The sequence below is a fragment of the Anabrus simplex genome, chromosome 2, assembly GCF_040414725.1.
Source record: "Anabrus simplex isolate iqAnaSimp1 chromosome 2, ASM4041472v1, whole genome shotgun sequence".
NCBI lineage: Eukaryota > Metazoa > Arthropoda > Insecta > Orthoptera > Tettigoniidae > Anabrus > Anabrus simplex.
Window position 1 is genome coordinate 185,852,127 of NC_090266.1, and position 17,989 is coordinate 185,870,115.

General features: G+C 38.9%; 1 protein-coding gene across 1 annotated transcript in view; it reads left to right on the forward strand.

The window, feature by feature from the left end:
- The window catches only part of LOC136863480 (zinc finger protein 879), a 218,936-nt gene that overhangs the window by 80,431 nt on the left and 120,516 nt on the right, over positions 1-17,989 (forward strand). Inside the window, exon 7 of the mRNA XM_068225955.1 lies at positions 2,560-2,718. Coding sequence (XP_068082056.1) covers positions 2,560-2,718 — 159 coding nt within the window. The remainder of the gene's footprint in view (positions 1-2,559; positions 2,719-17,989) is intronic.

Below are 17,989 nucleotides of genomic sequence, written 5' to 3' on the forward strand. Positions count from 1 at the left end.
CATATGTTCCACAACACTTAGTGGTATGGAATAGTTATACAAATAATGAAGGAAATAAAATAATAAAAGAATAAACGGTTATATGTAAGAAAAAAGTCTTAACAATGTGCCAGTAATAAGTGTGCATGAAAGTGTTTTTCTCCTCTCTTGAAAAGTGTGAGAATTGTGAGTTACGACTCAATGTCTAAGGTACAGATAGGTACTGTAGGTACCATCTCAGTATTCCCCTGGAGTTGAAGTTGGAAGACGTGAAAATCTACTTCTAGGATGACTAACAGTGGACTTTGCACCCAATTCTCTACTCAGTTATGTTACCTGGCCTGAGTGCAATTGTTCCAATTTATTAAACTGCTAGTTCTAAGTGTTGCAGAACTGGGAATTGAACCTGTGTCAATTGGACAGAATTTACCCCTATTCATTGTCAGTGATGTCATATTTTTTACATTGCTAATCAATTGCATTATTGAACTGGAATAGTTTCTTCATATAGACATGAGGATCAGTTTTAATTACACTCAGTTCTGCATATTATGAACTTATATTGTGTAATGTATTGCATATGCCAGTCACAATCACTGCTGTATTGATCTAGATCACTAGGTAGTCATTTTCCCCTCAAGTTCATTAATTCTTTTTTACAAGCACCATGTAAGTTCCAAAAAAGTTGTTCTTCAGTTTTTTATTATTATACTCTTTAGATAATCTACCATAACTTTGTGATCTGGAAAAGAACACCAATTTTCCTAAGTGTTTCTTGTAGCTTTGCAATCATGATATTCCTGCCATGAACACCGGTTTAATCACCATACTTCCTGAGTTATCCTGGGCTGTTACATGATTTTACACTGTGTCGGGGATCCGGATGCAGATGAAAATATTTGTCATATATCCTCGATTTTCCTTGTGAAACTGTACTTAAGAACCTCTATTTACATATTTTGTGGCAGTCTGTGAACTGGGGGTGTTTCTAAGTGAAATATTTGGACTTTGTTCAACAGTAGGGCCTACTAGTATTTCATAAATGAAACTTTGGCTAGAAAATAGTTTTTCTGACTCTATCCAATTAAAGTAAACCTTGCTAAACAACATTTTGTTGTGGCCGGAGGTTGAAACTTCAGCCAATAACATCAGTTCAAAAGTTAATTTAAAAACTGATACAGAGATGAAGTGTCTTCAATAAGCAGGATTTTTATTTTAAAATTTGACCAATTAGATGAATTGAAACACATGGGATTGTCACAGAAATGGTCAGAATTTTTTCAGTTTTCTCAAAGAACTGTGATGTTGACACTCCAAATATCCTCAAAATTAAGGAATAGTCCAACATATTGTATTTTCCTGGAACATCAGCATGTATAGAAATCTCTTCTCACTGATGAACTGCTGGAGAACAGAACGAGTCAGCTTGATGATGGAAAGTGTGAAGTCTTTGCTAAAAATGAAATTTAACAGTGACTAAAGCTGCAGTGACAAATGAAATAATAAAAAGTGTTGAAGTTATCATCAGAAAGCTCTATCTTTGGAAAGGATGTACAGGAGAGGGCATGCAAGGTAAAACAAACAAACAAAAAAAAAAAAAAAAAAAAGCACTGAAACATTTAAATTGTCCTCGATTTTTCTTTTAGAAATATGGTAGCCCTAATTTAATCTCCTTGACACTGGTAGAATATCATAAATTTAGAAAGCAATAGAATAAATTTTCAAGAACTGAATGTATTATTAAAAAACCAAACCCCACAGCACCTTACGCCCTTGAAAGGGCTTTGGCCTGCCCAGCGACTGCTGCTCAGCCCAAGGTGTGGTGGTGGTGATTATTGTTTTAAGTGGAAGTACAGCTGGGCCAGGAGATTATGAGAGGCCATGTGGTCAGCACGACGCATCCTCTCGGCCGTTATTCTGGGCTTGCGAGACCGGGGCCACCATCTCACTGTCAGATAGCTCCTCATTTCTAATCACGTAGGCTGAGTGGACCTCAGGTCAAGAGGAAAATCCCTGACCTGGCCGGAAATCAAACCCAGGGCCTCCGGGCGAGAGGCAGGCACGCTACCCCTACACCATGGGGCTGGCTGAATGTATTATTAAGCAAGAAATAAAACTCACAGGCAACTTAAACTGGTAATACACTATGTCAGATCTGTACTATGTTATATAACTCCTACAACCTCTGGCTATTTCTTAATGGATGCAGTAATTCTGCATCTTTCTCTTGGCACTGGCCATAGTGAAATGAATCTTCCACCGAAGATTTGGTTTCATGTATGGCTGTGGTATGGTGCTGCGTAATGACTAGTGTGTGTGTAGATGGTGTGAAAAGTGCTACTCATAGGGTTAATTGTGCTGCTGTAGCACTTTCTGGCCCACAGAGGAAATCAATGGCACACTGCCTTGCTCCTCATTTTGCCTAGTACGCCTCGTTATGGCATTTCCATCAGTGTTTTCAGTTTCCTTATAACTGCATTACCTTTGGGGGTGCTATTTAAGGATACAGTGAGCCTTTGGGCTGATTTCTTGGCAGAAAGTCATATGTAACTCATTTATGCAGGTACAATTTTTTTCCAGGTGACTTCACTTGTGATCGAATCCACTTAATTCTTACCCATCGTATGAAGCATTCAGATGAACGACCATACCGTTGCGATGAATGTGGATACAGATGTAGAACTCGACCAAATTTAATGGTGCACATGAGATGTCACTCTGGAGATCGGCCATACAAATGTAAGTTGTTCTGTGGAATGATGCAGAAATGAATTTAGATTTATTTTATGCATGACAGTGGAAAAAAATAATAAAAGAAACTGGAAGCTAGTGTTTTAGGAAAGCTTCCTGTAAACATTTTTAATTCTTAACTCATTAAGCACCACAGTGGACACCAGTGCTTATTTTAAATTCTTGTGCTAGGCTAAAAATTTCATAACGTATACTCACTTGTTGGCTTGTATACAGGATTTAACAATTTTGAGTAACTATCAAGCCCCCTTCAGTTTTAATTCACACAACAGGTTCTGATATTGTACATTATTTATTTATTTAGTGTACATTCAGATATGAAAACATTTATATATTGTACATATTACAGCAGAAACAAACTTACTTTAATCCTGTGGTTGGGTCTCAACATGCAAACCAAAGAGAGAAGTTCATTGTTTTTATGCAACTTGTATGAACTTGTAATCCAATATTTTCACTTAACATATGCTTACCTCAAGTGTCTCACTCTGGTTTCTTTCTCCCTTTGCTTCATCGTGCAGGGGTCACAGGCTGGGAATCAGACAGTATTTGGCATGCACTATTAGTGATAATTTGGATGGCTACCATGGCTCCAGCCAACACAAGTTTCCCAACAGTCCACAATGGACACTGTGGCCGGCTTACTTTATTTTCATTTTTATTTTCATTTTTGATGTAATTTTTAACTTTCCAGTTAAATGCTTGGTGGATTATTGCTACGGTAATTATCCCATTTGTATTCATTTCGTACTCATTCACACTTTTTGTCTTATTGAACCAACAGGTTCTCTGTAGGTGGACCTTATGGTCGCAGACAAAACACTTCCTTTCTCCCATCTGTCTTTGTCCTTCCCAACAATCAGACTGTTTGTGACCTGTTCTGTTACAATTGTAGCATCGGATCACTGCACAGATTTGAATCTCCAAGCCAAACCCCATGGCACAACAGCCCCGAAGGACCATGGCCTACCAAGCGACCGCTGCTCAGCCCAAAGGCCTACAGATTACAAGGTGTCGTTTGGTCAGCACGACGGATCCTCTCGGCCGTTATTCTTGGCTTTCTAGACAGGGGTGGCTAGCTCACCGTCAGATAGCTCCTCATTTTAATCACGTAGGCTGAGTGGACCTCGAACCAGCCCTCAGATGCAGGTAAAAATCCCTGATCTGGCCAGGAATCTTAATAAAGAATGTTATTTGCTTTATGTCCCACTAACTGCTTTTTAAGGTCTTCGGAGACGCCGAGGTGCCGGAATTTAGTCCCACAGGAGTTCTTTTACGTGCCAGTAAATCTACCGACACAGGGCTGTCGTATTTGAGCACCTTCAAATACCACCGGACTGAGCCAGGATCGAACCTGCCAAGTTGGGGTTAGAAGGCCAGCGCCTTAACCGTCTGAGCCACTCAGCCCGGCGTCAGGAATCTTACCCGAGGCCTCCGGGTAAGAGGCAGGCATGCTACCCCTACACTGCAGGGCCAGCATGATTTGAACCTCACAGGTACTATATTTAGCTTTTCCTCTGTGTCTGATCCTACATTCTTTTTTTTGTGTGACCTGTTTTATTACAGTGTCTGCATAATGGAGGTTTCTTTTCATGAGGCTTTGAAATTCTACAATCACAAGATATGTGTCTCTTGTGGTTACAATTATAACATATCACATGCGCATCAGCCTCCGTATGATATTTCTGAATACTCAATCTATGTGTCTGTTGTAGTGCCTGTGATCTTAGCTTCAACTGAAACTCATTTGGCCACCTAGTTTGACCCATCATTTGTTGCTTAGCCCTTTTAGAGAGGATGGCCATTTCTTCCTCTTGCGCAATATCAATAGCTTGTTCAAGCATTTGTGCATTCCTGCTTTCAATCAGACCTTGTATTCTATCATCACGTAATCCTTTAACTAAACTAGCTTTCCGAATTAAGCGGGCTTGGTGTTCTCTAGCTAACGGAAGTGGAAGTGGAATCAGAGATCAGGCTTTTTGCAGATGATCTTATTTTATATAGAGTAGTAAAAAAAGTTACGAGATTGTGAGCAACTGCAAAATGACCTTAATAATGTTGTGAGATGGACAACAGGCAATGGTATGATGATAAATGGGGTTAAAAGTCAGGTTGTGAGTTTCACAAATAGGAAAAGTCCTCTCAGTTTTAATTACTGCATTGATGGGGTGAAAGTTCCTTATGGGGATCACTGTAAGTGCCTAGGTGTTAATATAAGGAAAGATCTTCGTTGGGGTAATCACAAAAAATGGGATTGTAAATAAAGGATACAGATCTCTGCACATGTTTATGAGGGTGTTTAGGGGTTGTAGTAAGGATGTAAAGGATAGGGTATATAAGTCTCTGGTAAGACCCCAACTAGAGTATGGTTGCAGTGTATGGGACCTTCACCAGGATTACTTGATTCAAGAACTGGAAAAAATCCAAAGAAAAGCAGCTCGTTTTGTTCTGGGTAAGTTCCGACAAAAGAGTAGCGTAACAAAAATGTTGCAAAGTTTGGGCTGGGAAAACTTGGGAGAAAGAAGACGAGCTGCTCGACTAAATGGTATGTTGCATGTAACTAACTTCATTAAGTGGTATGTTCCAAACTGTCAACGGAAAGATGGCATGGAAGGACATTAGTAGACAGAAGGACATTAGTAGACAAATAAGTTTGAGTGGTGTCTTTGAAAGTAGGAAAGATCACAATATGAAGATAAAGTTGGAATTCAAGAAGCCAAATTTGAGCAAATATTTGTGTATAGGAAGGGGAGTTAGGGATTGGAATAACTTACCAAGGGAGATGTTCAATAAATATCCAATTTCTTTGAAATCATTTAACCCATTCCAGTCTGGGCCTTAATATCCCTAACAAAAGTTCTGGACTGGGCATTTTTAAGGATTTTTAAAACATTATATCTCTGTACCTGTAGGAGATATTTGAACCATTCTTTTTTCTTTGTGCTTGTTTGAGCATCTAATTTTGGAAAATGCTGTTTGTATCATGTCAACTATCACTTGAGATTTTAAAATTGTTTATATATTACACCATGTTTTGCGAATGGAGGAAAGGTCTGACGGATAACTAAGCAAGTACAGTTTACTGAAATACTGTTATATTTACCTTATTTTGCTAACATGAAATGTGCATTGCAACTACAAAACAACAAAAATAATGGGTACGATATAAAAATAATAATTTTTCAATAGTAATAGCAATAATTACAGTAATGAAAATGGGAGTTCTTATGAAATTTTATTTTAATTGATAAATTTTGTCAAAAGTTACTCAAATGTAAAATTATTGTTCCATTTACCACAAAAGACTTCTGAGAAAGAGAAAATACAGTCTTCTAAACAGACAACTTCACTAATATGTAGACAATCTTACATATTCACGCAAATATGAAATACGCGGAACATGCGCTAGGCCGTAAAATGAACTCTAATCATAATGAAATGTAAGAAGTTGTTTTGAATTTATATGTCAATAATATGTTCATTTGCGCGTAAACTTATAATATATCATAAAATATCGAAAATATTACTTTCGTCAAGCACATGTTTGCCGCGAGACGCCATGTCTTAGAGCTCATTGAGTGACAACATCTACTGATGCATGCTGATCGAATACACTACATCACTAATCGGTGTACTTCAGTGATCTTAAGTGAAATAATCACATCTTATGTATACTAGAACCCCTTAATCTGACACCAACAATTTTAAGTCCACCTGTTGTGATCCTAAGGATTGGCCAGCTGGGGACTTGGGTTCAATTTAGGAGCAAAACACAACAATTCATATTGACCTAACACCAAAACCTTCACCTTATATTAATAACTCTTAATAGTTACACACACTTTCTCTTATTTACAAGATATACAAAAATGTACTTTTCTGGTTGTTAACTGAGGGAACTTCCTATCCATAATTTAATGATTGAATTTAAAAGTCTTTCAGTTCCCTTTGAAAATATCTAGAAGTACACTCTCACTCCTTAGTTTCTGAAATACAATTAATACTTAGCTTGGTTGGGCGTCTTCTCACTTCTTTCTTCTCTCTTGTGGACAACGGTACAACTTCGGATGCCTGGTTAACTATTCAAACAAAAAACGCAGTTCCATAGACTCATATTCTTGGCCTTCTAAGTGAGAGGCGAACCACCTTTAAATCTAGGTCTTCCCTGCTCACTATACTCCTGTTCATTTAAATCCCTTGTTGTAACTATAAGATGCACACACGAGATGCTGTCAATTGTATACACTGTTTTATTTACAAATTATATACACATCATACACATATGATTCTTGCACTAATAAACTGCCATCTTTGAACAAAACACTGATACGAAGTAGAAGAAGAGGAAGAAGAAGAACAAGACGACGACTCCAACATTCGCATGTCAACCAACTACCAACACAACAAGATCAAAACATAAGTTCACATGACTAACGACTTTCACTAGCAACTCTCACTAACAACTCTAACTCCAACTCCCAAGACTGCCTCTGTATATACATTGCTTGGCTAGGCTTCTAGGAAAGTATGACACAACACGTTTTCTCATAATTTCTAGAGTCTCCAATAACCTGATTACAGATGGATCGAATGTTCTGTAACACTCTAGTGGCAAGATGCGTTGTTCCGGACTATTACTGTGTGTTGCACAACATGACACTGGATTTATACATCATATTTACAGGCAATAATAAATTATATACTATTAATTACGTGTTCTTACATTAAATAAACTCACATTAATATACATACAGCAGACATGTCGTGACAACCTCACGTTTTGTTATGGCCACAATTTATACCAAATAAAGTCCGTGCATAACTACGTAAATAATAATAATAATAATAATAATAATAATAATAATAATAATAATAATAATAATAATAATAATAATAATAATAATAACTGGACTAAGGGTTATGAAACAATGTCCCCAGTTTGGAACTGGGTTTATAGTCCATGTGAAAATAATAGATTCGATAACCGATTTTCAAGCCATCTCACCTAGAATTGCAACTTGGAGTTTAAAAGCATCCAAAAATATGTATACCGTCATAAATGCCCATGCCCCTACTAATGAAAATAATTTTCTAACAAAGACTAGGAAAGAAGTGGAAAAGTTTTAGGATCTCCTTGACCAAACTGTAAACCAAATAAATATTAACAACGTTAAGATCCTGTTAGGGGACTTCATTGCCCAACTCGGAAGAGAAAAGAAATACCAAGATATCATTGGGAAATGGGCTCCACATAAACATACAAATAAGAATGGTCAAAGACTTGTTGAACTCTGCAGAGAACACAAACTGATCTCAAAGTCCACATACTCAAAAGGAGGCCCAACAAGCTTAAAACTTGGAAACATCCTGATTGGAGAAAAGGGGAATGGCAGCTGGATTACGTATTTATGGACAAAACCTTCCACGGAGAAATCTACAATATTAAAGTATTAAGAGGAGTAGATATAGGTTCAGATCATTACATAGTCAAAATCCAAATTAAGTTCACACCACTAAAAAAGAAACCAAAACACAATAAATGAAAGAGGAACCTTGATCCACACCAATTAATTAGAAATGATAAATATAGAGAAGTCACACAAAACATAAAAGTAACAGATAACTTAGAAGAACTGGTTCCAGTTCTCAGGCAACAAGCTGAAAATTTAGCCCCATTGAACACACATAAAAAACATGCCTGGTGGACCTCAGAATGTGACAAAATTCATGCAGAAAGACATCAGGTATGGTTAAAATTTCAAACACACAAAATAGAAGAAAGTGCAGCCAACCTAAAAAATATCAGGAAAAAAGTTCATACAAATTATCAGGCAAACCAAGAGACAATCACAGAAAGATCTAATCAGCTCAGTAGAAGAAAATCACCACAAAACCAATTCCAGAGACTTTTGCAAAATGTTTGGAAGACAAGTACAAAAATTTGCCCCTCCCACGTAAATGTTGAAAAGTGAGGATGGAAAAACAACACATAATGACAAGGAAAATGCCAAAATCATGGCAAAAGCATTCATTAAACTTTTGAATTGTGCAGAACCCCAGGAACTTTTAGCAATTGATACAGACACGCTCATCAAAACCCCGCCTGAACTCATAAACCCCCAACAATCCAAGAGGTGGAAACAGCACTCAGTGAGTTGAAAAATTATAAGGCATGCAGAGAAGACCAAGTTTTCACAGAAATGTGGAAATATGCCAGTGATACAGTTCGAACATCCTTACACATGGTTCGAAGAAACATCTTGATAACAGAAAAGTTCCCCGAACATTGGACCACAGCCATAATCCACCCACTCCACAAAAAGAGAGATAAAAGCAATCCAGATAATTACAGAGGTCTCTCTCTCTCTTAGACTGTACATACAAGATTTTCTCCAGAATCCTATACAGGAAGATCAAAGAGCAACTAGAGGAAGAATTAGGTGAGTACCAAGGAGGCTTCAGACCTTGGAGAAGCTGTGCAGAACAAATCATCACCTTAAAATTAGCCATAGCATATTACAAGAAGCAAAACAAACCTCTTGCAATAACCTTCGTGGACTTTAAAAAAGCTTACAACTGTATCCATAGACCTTCAATGTTGAAAATTTTAAGAAATTTCAGCCTCCATCCAAAATTAATCAAATTGATAGAACTCAACCAACACTAAATCAAAAGTCAAGTTCAGAGGGGAATTCTCTGAGCCATTCATCATAAAAACAGGCTTAAGACAAGAAGATTGCTTGTCACCACTGCTGTTCAACTGTGCCTTGGAATATATAATGAGGGACTGTACAAGATTAACCCAAAGAATATCCGAATTGGAAGACTCAAAGACAACATAAGTTTAAATTGCCTGGGATTTGCCGATGACCTTGCTCTCTTGTCCAACAATATTCAGGAAACCAGACAACAAGTTATATCACTACAGGAAATAGCACAGAAAATTGGTCTTGGAATATCTTCTGAAAAGACAGTAATCATGTTTACTGACCCACCACTCATAAACAAAATTGCCATAGGAAACCAAGAAATCAAAATTGTAGATAAATTTAAATATCTGGGAGAAATCATAACATATAACCTCAATGAAAAGCCAGCATGGTGTAACAGAATAAATAAATTGACTAGAGCACAATATGTCACCAAGAATACCTACAACAAAAAGGGCCTGTCAATAGAAACAAAATTAAGACACTACATAGTAGTCACTCAGCCAGAAATAACATTCACATGTGAAACCATCTTCAAAACAACTAACACTGCACAAATAGACAAAATACTAAAGATAGAGTGAAGAATCATTAGAACGTGCATCAACAAATCATACCAAAAAGGTGGACATTGGAGAGTAGCTTCTAATGAAACAGTCTACAAGAAAATAGAACCAGTATTGAGCAAAGTCAGGAAGAAACACATTTCATTTTTTGGACATCTAATAAGGACTCCAGAGAATAGGATCATCAGGAGAATAATAGTAAAATTATGGAATACTAAGTGCAACATTAAGTGAATTACAGAAATCAAGAAAGATATGGTATGAACTACAAATTACAGCGGAAGACCTAAGAAACAAAACCGACAAAATCAGGGAACTCACAGACAAGCAAACCAGACAGCAAACCAGAATCAACAAACAGACAATAGGAAGGGTGTTTTCCGATGAAGAAAGAAGGATAAGGTCAGAGAGAATGAAGAAGTACTGCGCTGACAGGAAACTGAAAAATTCTTTGTATAAAGTTGCCTAGAGTGGTCCAATGAAGGCCATAAAATATAAATAATAATAATAATCAAGCTTGATATTTTCATTATTTACCCATGGGTTAGGGAATTGTTTCCAAGTTATACTTGTCCATTACACTTGCATCAGTATCTCCCCCTATAACTTGAAACAATTTCAACAGTCTATCACATTCGTCGACTTTGCCTTGGTCGTAGATTATATCATCTCTCTTCCTCGATGTTGCTGGATGTGCTCTCCTCTTGACCGGATCATGCCATGTCAGAGGTCGCCGTTGCCTTGCTGTCAGCCTCTTTCTAGGTGGTAGTCGATGCGATCTCCTTTTCATGACTGGATTGTGCTGTGTCATTAGTAGCCTCTCCTCCAGGTAGACCCGTGGCAGTACCAGGCTTATTCTGAATGCGCAGCAGTTGGGCGACTCACCACAACTTCGATGCATGTACCTTGACAGGAGGGTTGGTTTTTAGTAAGTAGACACCATGGCCCAGTTGCTTATTGACCTCGACGGGACCAACCCACTTAGGTGCAAGACCTGCATGAAACCCTCTGATCTTATTACTGACTGGGTGGTTACGTCGCAGTACTTGTTGGCCTGGTATGGAGATCTGAGTCTCTTCGACATCTTGAGCCGTGGCCTGGATAAGGAATGTCCTCTCGGCCAAAGCTTGCTTTTCCTTGATGTCCTGCTGCTGCTTATGCTGCCACACTGCTAGGGAAACAGCTGCATCATCTTGACCAGAAGTGGGTGGTGGACGAATCTCCCAATCCCTGGTGCCATATAGCTGATGACCAAGGAACTGCTCCACTGGGGAATAGCCAGTGACACGGTTGATGCATCGTTGCAGGGCAAAGAGTGACTGCGGTATTTGACAGTCCCACAGTCGATGTTCCTTGTCTATTAGGTGGACCTGTAGCATCCATTTTAGCTACTGGTTCTGTCGTTCGATTGGATTGGCCCTTGGGTTGTAGATAGGGGGTGGTCCAGTGCTCCACACCCCATTCATTCATCATTTGCTGCCCCTTCCTTGACGTGATCTGACTCCCGTTGTCTGACAGATTGCACCGTGGATAACCGTAGCGGCTGAATACCTCATCCTGTAGAAGACTGGTGATGCGTCCCATCGTGTCATTTTTATTGGAAAGGCTTCAATCCATCTTGTGAAGAGGTCGGTGATTACTTGGAGTCCTGTTTTTACTCCTTGGTGTTCAAGTCCAGGGCTATAACCTCCCAAGGGCATTGCGGCCGTCTTCCCTGCTGACTGGAATCTGCCTTCCTGTTGCTCGCCTTGGTGCAGGCTCAGATGTAGCACCCTTTCACATAATCAAGGATGTCTTTCCGCATGTTGAACCAGAAGAATCTTTGTCGAATAGACTGGTATGTCTCTTCACATCCTGGATGTCCGGCTTCAGTTCTGTTGTGGAATTTCTCGAGGATATCCGACGTGTGCTGTCTAGGGATCACCACTATTGCAGGCGTGTCGGAGAGGTACGATCTGTACATTAAGAATCCTCTGTCAACCCGGAAGTTCTTGTAGCACATCTTGAATTCCCTCGGGACGAGTCTACTATCGGTGTTCTGTCTCCTAATCCACTGCATCATGATCCTACAGGGCTTGTCTTGTTCTTGCCATTGTTTGATTACTCCCAGATCCAGTTCCTTCTTGTTGGTCATAAGAACAGGTTCACTGGGTTCGCTCTGGTGTTTTTGCGGAAACTCCCTCTTGACAATGGTGCTCATGGCTTCAGGTTCCATCACCGGGTACCTAGATAGACTGTCTGCTCCTATGTTCTTCAATCCTGGGACATGATGCACATCGAAATCAAATTCTGCGATTAACAGAGCCCATCGCATCAGTTTAGATTTTGAACCAGAGACTGAGTTCAACCATTTGAGAGCTGTGTTATCAGTGTACAGCTGGAACTTCCTTCCCTCCAAGTAGCCTCTGAATTTGCGTATGGCCCACACCACGGCTAAGGCTTCCTTCTCGGAAGTGCAGTAGTGTTGTTCGGTGGGAGATAGCTTTCTGCTGGCATAATCTGTGATGTCCCTTCCGCCATCAGTCCTCTCCTGGAATTACACTGCTCCTCAGCCGGAGTCACTGGCATCCGTCTGCAGGCACATCTTCCATTGAGGGTTGGGATATGATAGACCAGGAGCATTGCATATCGCAGCCTTAATGCCTTGAAATGCTGCCCCTTCCTTGCTGGTCCATCAGAACGGGAGGTTGTTATGAAGTAGATCGGTGAGTGGTATTGCCTTCTCTTCAAATTGTGGCACGAAGCTGCTATACCATCCACACAAGCCAAGGAACTGATGTATTTGTCGCTTGGTCCGCGGCCGTTCAGCTTCCTCGATAGCTGAATTCTTCTCCGGTTGCCTTTCTAAACGTTCAGTTGTTAGGACATGGCCATGATATTCTATGCGGGACTGGGCGAAGTGGCACTTCTCCAGTTGGCAGGTCAGTCCATGAATTTGCAGTCGTTCCAGCTCTTTCTTCAGGTTTATAAGGTGTTCTTGAAAATTCTTGCTGTGGATTAAGATGTCATCGAGATACACTTGGCAGAAATCTCCAACATATCGTGACAGTACCTTATCTATAAGTTGCATGAAGGTTGCAGGAGCATTCTTCAGTCCAAAAGGCATTACTGTGAACTGGTACAATCCTCTCGGTGTCATGAAGGCGGTCAGTGGCCTAGAACTTTCTTCGACCTCCACTTGCCAGTATCTGGAGTTGATATCCATTGTGCTGAAAATCCTAGATCCACTTATTTGTTTCAGTGAGTGTTTCAGGTCAGGCATGGGGTAGGCGTCACTAACAGTCTTCTTGTTTAACTTGTGGAAGAGACTTGTCTCATTACCAAAAATTGATGCCTGCCTGGCCATCAGATGATATAGATGTCTCTCATAGTGCATTGGCACTGCCGGTGGCTCCAAATAGCCTACGCAGTGGCCTCCACGGTATGCACTAGCTATGTGTCTTGGTGGGGTGTGCTATTTAGCAACTGATGAGCCCGACTTAGCACACTAGGGTGAAATGTTGGCAACCAAGAATGAGTTAGCTGGAAAATTTATAATGTCCAATAACGGACCATTTATATTGGTATTATATATTTACTCATTCAGGACAAGTATTTCGGGTACCGTATGGGAATCAGCATCTATATCATAGGCAAACATGTTCTTAGATTACATTCTCCTCCCCCCTCCTCCCTCCTCCTCCTCCTTTCCTCTTATCCAGCTCCTGCTGGGTGGGGGCACTTATGGCACTTCTTCACCATCATCCCTCCTTCCACCATTTCTCTTCCATCATTTTGACTCAGTCCAGGTTTCTTCTTTTTGCACTCCTCTTTATCCAATCGATCCACCTTATTCTAGATCTCCCGCTTGCTCTCTTTCCATCAAACTTCATCTCCATCATCTGGTTTTGTATTCTTTCCTTCTGCATCCTCTTAACATGTCCAAACCATCTAGATTACTCCTATCAGTTCTGTCATTGAGGTTTCCATTCTGACTTCCTCTCTCAAATCTTCATTTCTCAAAATGTCTTTCCTGTAATACTTCTAACGTATTTCTTTTCACTGGCTTGAATTCTACTCCCCTCTTACTTGTCATTATCCAGGTCTCAGCCACATAGGTCAATGTGGGTGCACAGTACATTTTGTACATTATCGTTTCACACTTCCTTGGTACTTCCTTATTCCAGACGAGGTTTCTTATGCTCTGGTAGAATGCTTTGCCCAGTTGCACTTTCTTGCTAATCTCCCTGTCCAGTCTTGTATTCTTCATCAGTTCACTCCCTAGGTATATGAAACTGTCAGTAATTTCAAGACTGTGACCACCAATTTTCACAATGCCTTTCACTATCATTCTCCTCTTGGTATCACCACGGTCTTGCTTTTCTCTGCACATATTTTTATACCATACTTTTCAATTTTCTTGTTCAGTGCATCAGGTTGTTCTTGTACTTTGCTGTTTGTTCTCCAGACCACAGTATTGTCTTGAAATAGTAATAATTTCATCTCCCTATTCTATGTGCTTCCTTTGTCTCCTTTACAATTTTGCATTAGAATCAAAAAGGACAAAAGCACACTCTCAGGTCTTAGTCCATTTTCATTTCTAAACCATTTTGTCTTTCCAAACAAAGTATGTATGTACGCTGCTGACACAGTTTTTGCACCTTTTCTGACCATGGTTTCCCACATCTTCTCCCGGGGAACACTATCATATACCATTTTTTAGATCTATTATTATTATTATTATTATTATTATTATTATTATTATTATTATTATTATTATTATTATTATTATTATTATTTCCCTTAAATTGTACATGTACAATCTAGGGGTGGTAGATGGAGAAAAGGAAAGCCCCATATACACGGAAGTGCCTCCATCCCCACATGTACCCTACCGCTCATTAATTTCAATACACCATCGGGCTGAACAGCGGTCACTTGGTAGGCCACGGCCCTTCGGGGCTGTTGCGCCATGGGATTTGGTTTGGTTATCTGGTATTTCAGATATGAACACAAAACAAAATTTATTTCTCCAAAAAATGTAATTATCTAAATTTAAACATATGTAATACAAATAGAATAAATATATTTTTCTTTCATCAGAGTATCATCCCTTGGAGTTAATGACTGCCTCACAAGCTCAAGGCATGCGGTCAATAAGTTTGTGTAGGTATTTTTAGTCTAGATGATTCCACACAGCCTTAACAACGTTCCAGAGATGTTCCTTGCTGGATATATGAACTCCTCTGATAGGTCTGTCCACTTCATCCCAGACCATTTCAATTGGATTATAATCCGGGCTTTGGGAGAGAGAGACAATATGTTTTAGTACTTTCTGCTTGCCTCTGATGCAATGTACTTCTTACAGAACGCTGACTGATGTTTTTGGGTCATTATCCTGTTGTAAGGTTAACCCTTTCCCTATTAAGCACAATCCACATGTTAATGTATGGTACTGAAGTACACGGTTGTAGTACTTCTGATCCATACATCCTTCTATTTTCACAATGTCTTACACTCTATCTCCTGCAAAATACCCCCAAACCTTACTAGAACACCCACCGTGTTTAACTGTAGGTAGAACACACTGCTGGGCCACCTTTTTTCCTTCACATCAACGAACAAATATTCTCCTTCTGGTTCCAAAAATATCAAACTTCGATTCATCTGTGGATAACACTTTCTTCCACTCTTCATGTGTCCAATTACGATGTTTTCTAGCCCATTCAAATCTCTTCTTGTTATTTATGGGCTTCAGAAGGAGTTTCCTTGCTGTCACACATCCTTTCAAGCCAGCTTCAATCAGTCTCCTTTATACTTTTGCAACCGATACTTGTTTATTGTTCATTTTTACCAATTCTGCACGAATTTGTGGTGCTGTTTTGAACCTATTTCTCTTACTAGTTATTCTGATGAATTTATCATCACTTTTTGTTGTTTTACAAGGTTTTCCTGGTCATGGTCTGTCCTTATTGCTACCTGTTGTTGTGTGGCAGTGAAGGGTGTATTGTACTCTTCCTATAAACACGCTACATGTTTTGCAATTTGATGAATTGATAAACCTACTTGTCTGAATGCTACAATTGCAGCATGTTTTTCTATGGATATTTCCACTCTTAGAGCCATAATAATGATGTGCACACTGTCAACTCTCACTAAGAAACTGAAATGCAGGAACCAAATGGTGCATATCTTAGCAATACTTGAAGTACATTGCTGACATCACAACACTACAGGTAACAACAGAGGTGCTCCGAATTGGCCTCCAGTCGTCAACTAGGTAAACAAACATACCAGTTCAGGTATTTATTGTTTATGTACAGAACATTCTTTTGGGGTAATATCGCATCTAGATGAAAACAAACACATAAACCTGACATGTTTACAAGTGTTTTACTATTCCTTTGCTTACTGAAGCATAATATGGTATTATGCCGTATCTAAAGGGAATTAGATGTAAATTATTAGGTGTAATGAAATTAATGAGTGGCAGGGTATGTTTACATAGACTCTACTGAATATTTACATATGTATACACAATTTTAAATTTACATATTTTCACTCCAAACACTGTACTAATAGAATAATAATTATCTTGATTTATACTATAAATATGAAAGTAAGAAGACCCAGTCATTTATACCTTCACTCATACCCCTGTATACACACTCATTCACTCCCACACCTCCACTCATACACATTTGCACACATTAAACAGTACTTGCACACATCATTCTTGAAATTCTAATTTATACAAGTTATATACTGTACATCACATATGGGTTTCTATTTATGTACAGTATACATTTTTTTTACTGCATGGAAGAAGTGAGGAAGAGTATTCTGAAAGTGCTTACAAATTTTGGCAGTTTTACTAATAACACTATAAACTTCATTGTTGACACACGAGTTGTCTGTTAAGTCATGTCTGTGTGGCACATTCACTACAACATTTATATGGGTGATTTTACTTAATATGTTTTTAAGGTTATACCTTAACGCTGGTGTCTTTCTTGTGAGCTAAGTAATTTGTTTCATTGGCCAGTGCTGCAATTTCTTTGTTGTTCATCTCACTCGCAGTTCCTCTTGTCTGGCTATCACCAAATATAAGAATCTTAGATTCTTTCACTGGTGCATTGTGTGGGTTTTTGAGCCTAAGTTTGCCATGTTTCATAATGGGGTTAGTGTACTCAATTTTGGTGTTTCCCCTACAGTTCGGTCTTTTTGAATCACACGTCACTCAGAACTGAAAATCTGTTTTTGGTATATATTAAAGAGCCATCTCCACTGACTGCACACTTTTCCTTTTAGAACCTTTAAAAACTTGACCACGTGCTTGGGTTTGTTGAATCACTCGTGGACTGTTAACTTTTAATTCTAGTAAACACACTTTCTCCTTTAAGCACTCATTCTCTGCTTTTAATGTTAATAAGCCTTGTTGCAATAAATATAGAACTAAATGCATATTATCATTACTTCCTGCATTTAACAGCGGACACTGGCAATTCACTGTCCATTTTAGATCTAATTTTATGTCCATCATTCAAATTGCTGTCACCACAGCTCAGGCAAGTCTAAGTATCTTCAGGTACACTGGAACTAATGCAACCTACACATTAAAAATGGTACAAAATGGCACTGGATACACTTATTTTTTACTACACACTTATTACTAAATAATTTACAAGAAAACAAGGAACTGCCTTCACAGATGCCTTCTTGAAATAAATACTTCTGATGTGGTACATCCCTAGAAATGTTATCAATTCCAGCTGCTTTTCTAGTTTTCAACTTTTGTATTTTTATAAATATTATAACATTTTGGTTGGGTAGATATATGAAGACAGAGCCTGGTAGTGTTCTATTTCTAAAATTTATTAACCAGCTACTAAGACTACAGATTAACACACAGGATTATGAAGCTCCCAACTTAACCCTTTCCCACGGACTATCTTTGACTCACTATCTGGCGAAACATAGAGTAATAATTTGGTTGTCACGTAT